Source organism: Zophobas morio, unplaced genomic scaffold, assembly GCF_036711695.1.
Source record: "Zophobas morio isolate AGI-343-1 ecotype UQ-CSIRO unplaced genomic scaffold, CSIRO_AGI_Zmor_V1 ptg000007l, whole genome shotgun sequence".
Taxonomy (NCBI): Eukaryota; Metazoa; Arthropoda; class Insecta; order Coleoptera; family Tenebrionidae; genus Zophobas; species Zophobas morio.
This window is the reverse complement of record NW_026972112.1, coordinates 6,831,228-6,845,295: the sequence shown is the minus strand read 5'-3', so window position 1 is coordinate 6,845,295 and position 14,068 is coordinate 6,831,228. Positions and strand designations below refer to the sequence as shown.

At 37.8% G+C, this 14,068-nt stretch overlaps 1 protein-coding gene across 9 annotated transcripts in view; it reads left to right on the top strand.

Annotated features, from left to right (window-relative positions):
- Rhea (rhea) overlaps positions 1-14,068 on the top strand; it is a 95,486-nt gene that overhangs the window by 61,617 nt on the left and 19,801 nt on the right. For 8 of the 9 annotated variants that reach the window (XR_010279782.1, XM_064049431.1, XM_064049428.1 and 5 more), the window contains 7 exons: positions 1,372-1,798; positions 1,846-1,922; positions 1,974-2,065; positions 2,130-2,218; positions 6,931-8,481; positions 8,589-9,207; positions 12,935-14,017. Coding sequence is in view for 8 of the 9 variants with exons in the window: in XM_064049431.1 (XP_063905501.1) it covers positions 1,372-1,798; positions 1,846-1,922; positions 1,974-2,065; positions 2,130-2,218; positions 6,931-8,481; positions 8,589-9,207; positions 12,935-14,017 (3,938 nt within the window). In the remaining variant the exon portion in view is untranslated. Of the gene's footprint in view, positions 1-1,371; positions 1,799-1,845; positions 1,923-1,973; positions 2,066-2,129; positions 2,219-2,351; positions 2,379-6,930; positions 8,482-8,588; positions 9,208-12,934; positions 14,018-14,068 lie in introns of those variants that run through there. The other variant, XM_064049435.1, reaches the window with a different exon arrangement.

Sequence of the window (14,068 nt, the reverse complement as noted above, 5' to 3'; positions counted from 1 at the left end):
AAATTTTGTCTGATGATAAAAAATGTAATTTCTAAATGATACATAAAAAATGTAATTTCTATTTTAACTACTAAAGTCAAGTTCAACGCACCTTCCAAGCGACTTGGCACAATACTTAGTTGGTATTATAAAATTAGTTTAAGTAAATTATTGTTTGATTGAAAAGTTTTGGCATGCAGATCAAATATTTAACTTTAATTTGTATATAGAAATCGTTGTGGTTATCTTAAATGGAACGGATACAAAGAACAGTCATGATTTATAGTAACAATGAGTGTTTTATCATACGGTGTTATGATGGTTGATATTTTTGTTTTTTCTGCTAAATTAATTTTTGACAACAACTATATCTTATACTATTAAACGAGCAAAGTTTGTATATATATATATAAATATATATCTATATATATAATGGGTTTCTCGAAAACGGCTCTAACGATTTCGATGAAATTTACAGGTTGGGGGTTTTTTGGGTCAAGAAATCGATTCATCATAGTTTTAACTTCTGAAAATTACAGCTTCATACATTTTCAGCAATTTTCAGGCAGTGAATTATATTCGTTGCTAGGTAACATCGGATGACACTACACGAACACGAGATTGTTTTATAAGAGAAGTTTGGGTGACAGTCTGACAGTACGTTTGACGTACCTTTTTATCTTCAATTGTACGTACCGAAACATACTCCACTGTATAGAGGACGTTAAAATTCACCCTCTGAGGTGACAAAATTTACGGAAAACTAAACAGTGAGCGGATAAAAGGCACACGAAAGTGCGTTGAGTTAAGGTTATGTTGTCAAGCATTCATTTCAGAGGTTCGACGGTCAGGGTCAATATGTGATCGTTTTCCGGGATGGGACCGTATTATTTCAGTTTTTGGGCTCAACTTTTCGCACACTTTCGTAAGTGGCATCTTCGGGAGCAGGGTTGAGATTGAGAAATTAGGAATAACGCAAAAGAGCACGGTAACTCAGTATGTTAATCACACCAGAGGCGAAACCATTCTGGCAGTAAGAAAGTGGTTGTGACCTTTTTCTAGAGTCGAGAGAGAGAACTAGGAAAAAAAGAGAACGACAGAGAGAGAACTTGGGTAACAAATGAGATTTTAATAAAAATGTCAAGCAATAATTCCAGTTTTCCATTCTTTAATCTCTACATGTCACTCATCACTATTTAAAACAAAGACTGCTTATGGAATTTCTTTTTTAATGTGTATTTTTAACTAGCGCGTGTACTTCAAAATGCATACTATACGCATATTTATCTGTCCTAATCTGATCTAATACTACCAAACGAGCCGAGTGAAGCTCGGTCAACCAGATATTATTAATAATAAAGTGAGTATAATTTTAATTGGACCTTAATTCAGTTTGAAGGAATTCCTCCCACAATCCTACATCCGAGTAAAAGGAATCGAGAAGAAAATCTTCGCGGAACACAAAAAGCACTTCGGCAAGAACGAACTGGAAGCCAAAGTGACTTACACGAAAAACGCTAGAGCTTTAAAAACATACGGAGTCACTTTCTTCCTAGTGAAAGAAAAAATGAAAGGTAAAAACAAATTAGTACCGCGACTACTCGGAGTCACTAAAGATTCGGTACTCCGCTTGGACGAAAAAACGAAAGAAATATTGCAAACTTGGCCTTTAACGACGGTGAGAAGATGGGGTGCAAGCCCCAACACGTTCACTCTAGATTTCGGGGATTACTCCGACCAGTACTACTCAGTACAAACCACCGAAGCCGAACAAATCCAACAAATCATCGCTGGATACATCGACATCATTTTGAAAAAAGTGAGTTTGAGGTTTAGTAGTCGCGTGAGTATAATTTGGTGTTTCAGAAACAAGCGAAAGATCATTATGGCATCGAGGGTGACGAAGGGTCGACGATGTTTGAAGAAAGCGTCGCTCCTCATAAGTACGTTTTAGTAAAAATGAGTGTGTGTGTAAGTAATGGGAATTGTTTTAGAGCCACAATCCTCCAACACGAGTTGAGCAAAGTGGGCAAACTCAACACCGAATCTTTGGCCAAACCGGCCGTCATGCGGGCCGGATCCGACGGTAAGTACCTCAAGTTCTCAATTTTTCGATTTTTGTTTTATTTTCTTTTCGTTTCGTTGGTTAGGTGAGAAAACATTTAGTACTGGCATGATGGGTAGTGCTCAACACACTATTGTAAGTGGACAAGTGAGCGTGGGTCATGCACCTCCTACGGTAAGAGCGCGTTACTTGCACACTTATTACATTGTCTATTACTAACCGTGTAAATGCTTTGGAATGCTAGGAAATGGGCTTTGGGTAACGATTTTGATTAAACTTGTTGTTTCATGCTGATCTCTGGGACTAGAAGGCAGAGTAGGTACATAGAACTTTGTACATAAAATGTATCGTTTGTGCACCACTTCGCTTCTACGAGTTTCACATTAGTCTGAGATCTAATAAGACTTGCTTGAATTATTGCTTTGTCGGTGTTGCTTTCACATTGGTTTGCTCTGGGGGACGTGGAGGCGACATGCAACTTTCACCTTTAGGATTTAGTTGTCCGGTGGAAAGTGTATAAGGTATTGCCTAGCCATTTTTCTGTTATTGGTAAATCCATTTTTATTTATTTTCTCCTTAACATTTCCCTGTGATCATGTTATTCCAACAACTGGAGTTATAATTTAAAAATTAAATCAGGGCAACACATACCTAATGACTAACATTTCAAAAATTATGTTAAGGGCACTCGCTAGACGAGGTATAACATTTTTTTGGTTTTTTGTATGAAAAAAATGATATTAATATAGATGTGTCATACATCAAACTGCAGCTTTTTTCATATTCTAGGGCGCAGAGACCAGTTCAATCAACTAAAAAAATATGGCTGAGAAATATCGTAAAAAAGCACCATTTTATGTTTTCTTTTCAAGTTTTTTGAGTCATAACCATCATAAAATCGCTTGAAAATTCGCACATGGATAAAACATCACTTTTTACAGGGCGCAGAATCATTAAATGTTTGTTAGTGGTACAATTTGTTTAAATAATAATGTGTTTATTAAAATCAAAATATACCGCAAATTAATGCAAAATGCGTCGAATAATTTTAACAGGAATATCAGAGGAAAATTAATGATCTATTGGTTAGCAGAGTTTTTAACCAAAACTAACAGTTATTGAAAAAAAATGGGTATCAATTCGACAGAATTTGAGCAGTTAGTTCAGTACTTTGCCGATAGGAGCGCCACTAAAATTTACGGAAGCGACTTTCAGGTAAAACCCTAATCGCCTGCTTTACCGTAAGCTGATTGTTAGAGTTCTCGGCTGATTTTTCTAATTTATGGCAAGGAACTCAGTTTTATAACAAGCCGCCAGGACCGGCCGTAGTAATCTATTGTTAAGAAAATTAACTTTTACGCAGTGAGGTACTATCATAAAACCGAATTAAAACTGGGGAACTATAATATTTTTACTCCACTCAGGATCCTGAACTCAATACACATGATTACTAAAAATTCATTGTAATATTATTGTTAATATATATTTTGCTTTCTTAATTAATAAAACTAATAAACATATTTATAATAATAATAAAAAATATATAAAATACAGCTTTTGTTTAACACGTATAAGTAGCTAAGTGTATCTACTACTTATCCCAGAAAGGAGGTGTTTTAAAAAAGCCCTACGTCCAGTAACTTCTCCCTTCATTGTTTACTCGAAAAAAGTGCTCGTATATGTTTTCATTTGCCGAGAGATCATTTTCAAAATATATTTATAATAAAAATATGCAAGTCTTGGTGATGAAAAATGTACTCCTAATAAATTATTAAAGTACATAAAAAAATAGAAACAAATTTTATTTATTTTAAAAAAATCTCTCGCAAAGGCAGGTTCCTCTTTCTTCTTGAATCAATTATTTCGGGCAATAATGCGCCAAAGCAAAATCTGCCAAGTTTATCTGCTATCTTTTTACATATATTTCTTCGTCTTTATAAATTGTTTCTATATTTATTCCATTGGGTGTCCATACAACAAAATAAACTTGTGAAATACCCGTAACAAGCATTTGTCCCTGGACTTGAAAGTAGTAATCATGATTTTTTTTTTAGTTTCAATTCTCTGTCTGTCAATGTACAAAATTTGATTATTTTTTTTCTAACCGCTTCTTCACGATACAAATCTTGCGATTTTGAAGGGCATTTAATTTCGACTAATGCACTCCTATCCTCTAGAACCCTGTCTGGACTAGCAGCCAAATAAGGAAATTGTTTTGAAATAAACAAGCCACACCGTTCAGTTTTTATATTTTTATTTATTTCAAAACACTTGACAGCTTTTTCCTCACTTTGTTGTCCATAGTATGTATGATTATTACGTCTAAATGTACTGTAGTACAGAGGCTCCACAGTTTTAGCTGTTGCTGTAGTCGATCTAAGTTTGTAAATACGTCCAAAATTTGAAGCCGTAACCCTAATTTCTCTTTCTTTTGCCCAAATGTGCCTGTTGCCTAGTGTCTATTTCAATTTGGTCTAAATTCAAAGATAATTTTTTCAAAAAAACCTCTTTGGCTGTCACAAATGTTTCTACATCCATGACAGGATTTTCTAAAAAATATTTAAACTATAATCGCAGTCGGGACCAGCATACGTAAATTTTTTTACGACATATTTTTTACGAATACTTTGTCTAAGACGAGCTTGTTTTATAGACGAACAATATTTTTTTGTTATTAAACCAGGACCGTTTTAATCATAATATATTTATTTATCCCCTCTAAAAAATTGATGACGTCACCTCAAAATTTTGCTGAATAAATCCTATCTAAATTGTATAAAAAATATGATGAGTCTCTTCTTGTAATTTATCATTCCATTCATATTTTTTGGATTCGGATATACAGGGTGACTCAAAAAATTTAATGAATGCGCAAATTTATTTTATTGATTTAATCAGGAACTACAAAACCGAATGCTTTGAAATCTAATGTGAAAAAAAAACATAATAGGCATGCAGTCGTCACGTTTCCGATAGCGAGGGAAGTACTGTCTAAACTCTTTAGACAATTTTTTTTGATTTTCCCATTTTTCCATTTCTCAATTTTTCAATGTTTCAGTTTGGGATTTTTTCACTGTTTCGATTCTTTAATTTTCCTTCCATTTTTAGGTTTTTCAATATTTCAGCTTTGGAATTTTGCAATATTTCGTTTCTTCCATTTTTCAAATTTTTGATATTGTGTTTTCTCGGTTTTTAAATTTTTCGATATTTTAATTAAGTTTTAGGCTTTTAGATTTCTCACTATCTCGACTTTTCGATTTTTCAGTTCCATGATTTTTCAATTTGTCGAATTTTTAAATTTTAGATTTTTTGTTCTCGATCATTCAATTTTCTGAGTTTTCAGGCTTAGATTTTTTTTGTTGTTCAATTCTTGGATTTTTAAAATTTTTGATTTTTAAATTTTCCTATTTATCAACTTACTGGGATTTCAATGTTTTGATTTTTTGATTGTTCAATTTCTCGATTTTTTGAATTTTTAGTTTTTGATACGATTTTTTTTTTCAAAAATTTTCAGTTTTTCAATTTATTAACTTCACGATATTTCAGTTTTACGATTTCAAATTTTTTTTATTTTTCAGTTTTTAATTTTTGACGTTTTCTAAATTTTTCGATTTTTCAATTTTTCGATTAACTGATTTTTTGATTTTCCCATTTCTCTATTTCTTGATTTTTCAATGTTTCAGTTTTGGATTTTTTCACTTTTCCGATTCTTCAATTTTCTTTCCATTTTTCAGTTTTTCAAGATTTCAGTTTTGAATTTTTTCACTTTTTCGATTTTTCAATTTTCCTTCCATTTTTCAGTTTTTCAGTATTTCAGTTCTGAGATTTTGCAATGTTTCGGTTCTTCAATTTTTCCATTTTTTGATGTTTCGATTTCTCGGTTTTTAAATTTTTCGATAGGTATTTTAATTTTTCAATTTTTAAGTTCTAGATGTTCCGTTAATTTTTTGTTTTCCTTGATGTTTCGATTTTTAAATTGTTTAATTTTTAGATTGTTCAATTTCTCGATTTATAAATTTTTCAATTTTTCGGTTTACCGATTTTTTTCATTTAAAATGTTTCAATTTTTCAATTATTAAGTTTTCGATTTTTCAATTTTGGTGTAATTTGAAAACGGTATTAATAATACATTTAGGCGAAGAAACTAATAGACGGGCTTGATAAGCCTTGTTTGCTCTACAGTGTCTAAATTGTGTTTGAATAATATAATTATCTCGAATATTAAAATTAATATGTCAAAATAATACGAGAAATGATTATTCTGTGCTGAAGGTATGTTGTGGGCCGCCTGTCATAAATTATCATTATTCTGCATTATCGGCTTACGATACTTTTATGACCCACGTCCGGTAGTCGTCCATCCCAGCGCGTCAGGTAGATTAAAAGAAGAATTGCTGGTTGCGTTTAAGGCAACAAATGGCGCCCAATTTAAACTTGTCTCTCGTCTAGCGTTCCCCCTTAAGCTATTACCAAATTATTGTCTGACAAGCGTTAACGTCAGTGCAATAAAATTCTTTAAATCTTCTCGTTCTGTAATTATTTCACTAGTTCTAAACCGATTCCATGTAAACATTGAGCCTAATTTAAAAGCGGGAGTTAATCCTGCGACTTCAACAGATCCCGTTGAAGCTTTATCACCTCCTAATTGATTTATTTAAACGACTACAAACACGTTTTTTGTGACCTGTACATAAAATATAGCTTCAAGTAGCAGCCACTTGTCAGTTTAAATTTATTTACTTTTAATAGTTAGTCATGTTACTTAATTTCGGGGGCGTGGCTATACTAAGTAAACTATACTTATTAAATAGTCGCTAATCCTAGCCACAGAGCAAACCACTGCAAACCGCGATTTTTCTTCCTCCTTCACTGACCAACTTTCGTAGGTACAACAAACCAAAGTGACATCTGTGCTCACGGAGCCACAACGGGCTCTTGTCTCCACAATATCCACCACTCAGACCAAGATCAAAGAGTCAGAGATAGAACTAGAGGGTCGACAACGCCTTCCCGAACTAGGCAGCGACCCCAGCTCCCGAAAATGGAAGCAAGTGACTTTAGACACCCGCAAACAAAACGTCGGCTCTCAAATAGCCGCCATGAACGCCGCCACCGCCCAAGTGGTTACTCTTACCTCAGGTCCCCAGGATGAGGTGGACCATAACGCCGTAGGAGCGGCTATCACCACCATCGGAACGAACTTACCCGAAATGACTAAAGACGTGAAGATGATCGCCGCTTTGATGGACGACTCCAACATGGGAGAGAAGTTGTTGGATGCCACTAGGAAACTGTGTACTGCTTTCAGTGACTTACTGAAGGCTGCAGAACCTGAGTCGAAAGAACCGAGACAGAGTTTGCTTAATGCAGCGTCTAGAGTGGGAGAGGCTAGTACTAGTGTTCTGGCGACGATCGGTGAAGACACCGCTGAGAATAAAGAACTTCAAGATATGTTGTTGTCATTGGCGAAAGCTGTGGCTAACACTACGGCGGCTTTGGTTTTGAAGGCTAAGAACATCGCGTCGACTTGTGAGGATCAGCAGACTCAGAATAGAGTGATCGGGGCGGCAACTCAGTGCGCTTTGGCAACGTCGCAACTTGTGGCGTGTGCCAAAGTCATAGCGCCGACTTTAACATCGCCTGCGTGCCAAGAACAACTGACGGCGGCGGTCAGAGAGGTCGCTAAAGCCGTCGAAAACTTAGTTTCGGTTTGTAACGAAACTTCAAGCAACGAGGAGTTGATGAATCAGTTGAAAATGGCAGCAGGGGAGGTCACCAGAACTTTGAACGATCTTTTGAACCACATCAAGCTAGCGTCACGCGAACGGGCTCAGGAGACAGTACAAGAGTACAGCGTGGAAGAAATTTACACTGCTACTGACAGATTGTCAGCGGCATCTGGTGACCCTAACGAAATGGTCAAACAAGCGCGACTCCTAGGACAAGCCACCGCTCAGCTTATTCAAAGTATTAAAGGCGAGGCTGAGAAGACCCCTGATTCGGATATCCAAAGGCGGTTGCTCGCCGCCGCCAAAACTTTGGCCGATGCCACCGCCAGGATGGTGGAAGCCGCGAGACAGTGCGCTTCGCATCCTCACGACATCCACTACCAGAGTGTGTTGCGTAAGACGGCTGAAGAACTGAGGGATGTGACTACGGTTGCGGCTACAACTCCGGCCTTGAGGGCTAAATTAGTAGATCGGGTGAAAGTGTGTGCTCGAAAAGCCGTATCTTCAGCCACTCAATGTATCACAGCGGCTCAAGCAAGTCACCCTTATAACGCCAACCCGACAACACGAGACGCTCTAATTACCGAAACGCAAGAGCTAGCCAAACAGATCCCACCTCTCGTCGGATCGATTAAAGCCAGTACTGCCAACCCAGAAGACACGAAGAGTCAAGTTGATTTGATTTACGTCGCCGACGTTTTCCTCCATGTAAGTTGCACAACAATTACAAACTATTTCCATTTATATTGTTTATGTACTTTATTTTTTACGTTGACGGTTTGGTAATTTACGTGTGTGTTTACTCTACTTTACAGCCTGCCACTCACTTCGTGCAAACTTCCCAATCAGTCCTCCCCACAATCCACGAGCAAGCCATCACCGAGCAACTCTCCGTTACCAGCCAGAAACTAAACACCGACTTGAGTGACCTGAGAGGTGCTCTGAGTCGAGCCAAACCGGTGTGTCAAGGTCTCGGTCTGGGTGCTGCTGCTCAGCTGATCGCCGACTTGCAAGAGGAACTCGACGAGTTCCAGCGCGCCGTCACAGCACATAGCCTCAGACCGCTGCCTGAGGATACGCCCGAACGTGGAGCCGAAGCGCTCACTTCTAGCAGCAAAGCAATCAACCAAGGCGTGGCTCAACTATTGAGTGCTGCAGCTCAGGGCAATGAGATTTACACGGACAAGGCGGCTCGCGATACTGCTCAGAGTCTGAGGTCTTTGGCGGGAGCCGTGAGGACCGTTGCGGCCACCACGAACGACCAAGAGGTGCAGTTGAAGGTGATCGGGTCCGGACAAGAAGTGCTGATGCATTCGGCCAAGTTGGTGGAGGAGGCGCAGAAGACGCTTCACTCGGTCGAGGTGACTCCGGGACTGCAACATGCCGCGAAGGACATCACGAATGCGCTCAATCAAGCCATCAATTGCCTACCAGGTGAGTGGAGTACTGTGATAACCCAAACATCCCGCCTTAAAATGGAATGTGAAAAAAATTTGAAAAACCCGCAAAATTTGAAAAAATGGCTTTGACTATGATCGTGTAGCAAAACAGAACCCTACATTGTTTGTGTGTGTGTGTGTGTGTGTGTGTGGCGGAATGCGTTCACATGCACCCCAGGGTTGGAAAAGTACCGCTAAATAAAACACAATATATAGAGGACACAAACGTTTATTCCTCCATCCTAACAAAAAAAAAAAAAGAAAATCTGAATTAAAGTAACTGGATGCAAATACACAAATTATTACGGGTGTGTGGCAGCAAATTTAAATTGTGGCTGTCAACAAGAGAGCCAAATTTGAATAAAAACTATGCAGCGGGGTTCAACATCCCGAAACCTTAGTTATAACTTAATAAACAAAAGGATGAGTCTTGATTAAGCGAATCTCATGAAATCTCCTATCAAGTGCTTTATCTGAACAATCTCATGACTGCTAAATTGTGTTAGAACCTGTAACGATTAAAATCCTAACATGAACTGTAAATTTACAAACAATAAAACAAACTTCCACCATGTGTTAGCATTGGTCGAAAATTCGCCTATTTCCGATTAGAAAAACACCAATAACTTCCTTAAATAATGGCTATTCTTTTTTTTTTTTTTTAAATACCAAACCAGCTAAACTTAATCTAGCTATCACTACCAATCCTCTCACCAGATTACTACCCACAAATTCCCTAGAAGAGCTACCAACTGCCAGAAAAAAAGAACTAAACTTGCACATCGTTGCCTTTTTTTTTTCAGCGCGAAATTTTAATTCAAATTTGGACACCACAGTACAGAGGGATTTTAGAAGTGTCAGGCGTCAAGTTACCATTAGTTTAGACTTGCTTGGCGTTTAGCGTTCCACTTAAAAAGACAATTGTGACAGTTAGGTTATGGTTGACCATTGTGACAATCATTACAACGATGCGACAAAATTCATGACATTTCAAAGCCAACTTTCTAATATTTTTACAAAAAAGTTGCTTTTAACAATAATTATTGTATTAGTACTTCTTAAGATACGACTGATTTTGGCAAATGACATACTCTCGAAGAAAATGGGTGGGTGGGGTTAGGATTTCTAAAGATAAGACTGATTTTGGCCAATGATATTGCCAAAAAACCTGTCTCGAAAATGGAGGGCGGGTTGACAACCTAAGATACGACTGATTTTGGCAAATGATATACCTTCAAAAAATAAAGGGTGGGTGGTGGGGTTAGTATTTGTAAAGATCAGACTGATTTTGGCAGATGATGTAAGATACGACTGATGTTGGCAAATGACATACCTTCTAAGAAAACAAAGGGCGGGTGGGTGGGGCTAGCAACCTATGATAAGACTGATTCTGGCAAATGACGTACCTTCTAAAAAATAAAGGGCGGGTGGGTGGGGCTATTATTTGTAAAGATAAGACTGATTTTGGCAGACGACATAAGATACGACTGATTTTGATAAATGTCATATCTTCTAAGAAAATAAAGGGCGGGTGGGTGGGGCTAGCAACCTAAGGTACGACTAATTTTGGCAAATGAGATACCTTCTGAAAAAATAAAGGGTGGGTGGGTGGGGCTAGTATTTATAAAGATAAGAATGGTTTTGGCAGATGATATAAGATACGACTGATGTTGGCAAACGACATACCTTCCTCGAAAATAGAGGGCGAGTGGGCGGGGTTAGCAACATAAGATACGACTGATTTTGGCAAATGATATGCCCTCTAAAAAATAAAGGGTGGGTGGGGCTAGTATTTGTACAGATAAGTCTGACTTTGGCAGATGATATAAGAAACGAGTGATTTTGGCAAATGATATACCTTCTAAGAAAACAAAGGGCGGGTGGGTGGGGTTAGCAACCTAAGATACGACTGATTTTGGGAAATGACATACCTTCTAAAAAAATAAATGGCGCGTGGGTGGGGCTAGTATTTGTATAGATGAGACTGATTTTGGCAGATGATATAAGATACGACTGATTTTGGTAAATGTGATACCTTCTAAGAAAATAAAGGGTCGGTGGGCGGGGCTTGTATTTGCTAAGATAAATTGATTTTGGCAAATGATATACTGTCTAAGACAATAGAGAGGGTGTGGGCAGGGCTAGTACACTTAATGTTTATACATATAAACTTGATTCAAAGAAAGTTAAGTGTTTCGACATTTCCAGAAACATCAGTCGGTTTTCGTTTGCGAGATATCTATTGCTTAAATTTAGTTAAATTTTAATTATCGTATTTAGGACATTGTTAAAAAAATGTTTACTTAATTTTATTTGTTTTATTATAATTGCTGGTTTTTGACTCTTATTAGGTTGTTTTCATTTTTTCATTGTAATAAATTATATTAATGGATTATTTTTTTAGCATATTTTGTTATGTTGAGAAATGAATGAATAAATTATGTATTTTTGTTGAAGACTTAAATAATAAAAAAATGTTGACAATATTATCAATACAAAAAAAAAAACGCAGTCATACGCTTTTTGTCTTTTAGGCATAAATGACTTCCTTGTATCCCAAACCTTTTTGCCGTTTGTGAATGTCTAGTTTAATTTTTATTGGAGTCCGATATACGAAAAAACACGATTTTAACATTTTTCAAAAAAATAATACCTTGCACAATAATAATAATTTTTTTGAAATAATTAGCAAATTTTATTTATAAGGATTTGAATAAATGGTTTTAATTAATTTTAGATGCTTAAAATCATTTTCTTTTTGCTTGACGACTATAACAATTCGATGAACACTCCCTTTGCAGGAACCAACAATAATCTCCCATTGTTTATCCCGATCCCTTACTTCGAAACCGAGATATTTGTGATCTATATCAATTTAACAATATGCGATATATGCAGACGTTGATATTTTATACCATATTGACCGCAGATGTAACAGAATACATTAGGGTTGTTCTTACACATGTACAATTGGTTTCAAAAAAAACGGGACAAATGAAAGTGACGTAAACGTCATATTCCCATTGCTTTTCGATCTATGAGCACCTGATTTACTCATCTTGCCCCGTTTTTTGTGAAACCAATTGTAAGTGCGATTTTTTTTTAGTATTACACTCATTTTGCAAAATTACATACAACAGGAATTTTGACGTAACTTCTAAATGTCATTTAAATTGCCTACTTGACTAAATCATCAAATCCGATTTTTTCAACTCGTGTAATAATAAGATGCCCGTTTTATGTGAAAAATGGCAATTTTACGATAAAAAATTACGTGTAGCACAAAAATGTGACGTGATGGAAAAATTTGGAGAGCAGATTTAAAATCTACATAAAAAACTGCATTCAGTGCACACATTTTTATTAAAGGAGTATTTTGGTTGTTGACTAATGTAATTTATAGTACATTCAAGGGAAAAAGTCAGTGATAAAGACGCGTGATCAGCCAGTTTTATACTGTACCGATATTTCACTGCCGGTGCGTTTTATTGTTTACTCATCCCTTGCGTTTTCTCGTCTACTTGCTTTCGTCGTTTGTGTTTCTGCTTTTTGCATCATGTCGGATGTTGGAAACATTATTTTGTCAAAATCAAAACTCAAAATGTTTTACAGTGTAACACGGGCTAGGCGCAGTAATCTTACCAAGATGCATCATGACCTTTCACGTGATCACTGACTCTTTCATTTGAACAGAGTATAATGCAAAAATCTTGTGTTACTAGGGCAAAGGGATGTGGACACCGCCATCACCAACATCATCGAATGGACCGCCACCATCAACTCGGGCCACTTCCCCCACACCAACAAGAGCTACGGCGAGCTCCAACAGGAACTCAACACCGCCGCCGCCAACTTGAACGAAGCCAGTTCGGTGGTGGTGAGCTCGGTTCGCAGCCCCACCCAACTGTCTTCGTCGTCTAAAGATTTCTCGTCCGCGTTCCATGATTTGCTCGGAGTATCCATGGAAATGGCGGGTCAGACCCAAGATACCGACATCAGAGGCCAGATGGTGCATTCGTTGAAGAACGTCTCCACTAGCTCGAGTACCCTCTTGACGACTGCTAAGTCGCTTTCCGCCGACCCCTACTTACCGAACGGGAAAAACCAATTGGCTGCAGCTGCCAGAGCGGTCACTGATAGCATTAATCACTTGGTGAACGTGTGCACGTCTGCGGCACCGGGTCAAACCGAGTGTGATAACGCCATAAGGAAGATTCAAGCGATGAAACACTTGCTGGAGAGTCCTACGGAGCCTGTGAACGACTGTAGCTACTATGAGGCGTTGGACTCGGTTATTGATAAGAGTAAAGTTTTGGGTGATTGCATGACTGGAATCACTAATAGTGCGAAGCAGTCGCAGCATGAGAAGTTTGCTGAACACATTAAAACGTTCAGTAGCTCCATCTGCAGTTTCATTGAGGCTTCAGCTCAGTCGGCTTATTTGGTGGGGGTGTCTGATCCTTCCAGTATTGCGGGACGTCCAGGATTGGTCGATCAAGCACAATTTGCACGTGCTTCTCAAGCTATTTATCAAGGGTGTACAGCGCTAGCGTCACCCTCAAGCCCTCAGAAACAAGTATTGGAAGCTGCCACTCTTATCGCTAAGCACACCAGCGCCCTCTGTAACTCGTGCCGGGTGGCTAGTTCAAAAACCACCAATCCCGTGGCGAAAAAGCAGTTCGTGCAGAGCGCCAAAGCAGTAGCTAATTCTACCGCAGCTCTGGTAAAAGAAATCAAGACTCTGGATTTGGATTACTCCGACGTGAACAGACAAAGATGCGCACAGGCCACAGTTCCCTTACTAGGTAAGTAATTTCCGGACCAACCTAACTTAACCAATACTAAGTACTAATCAC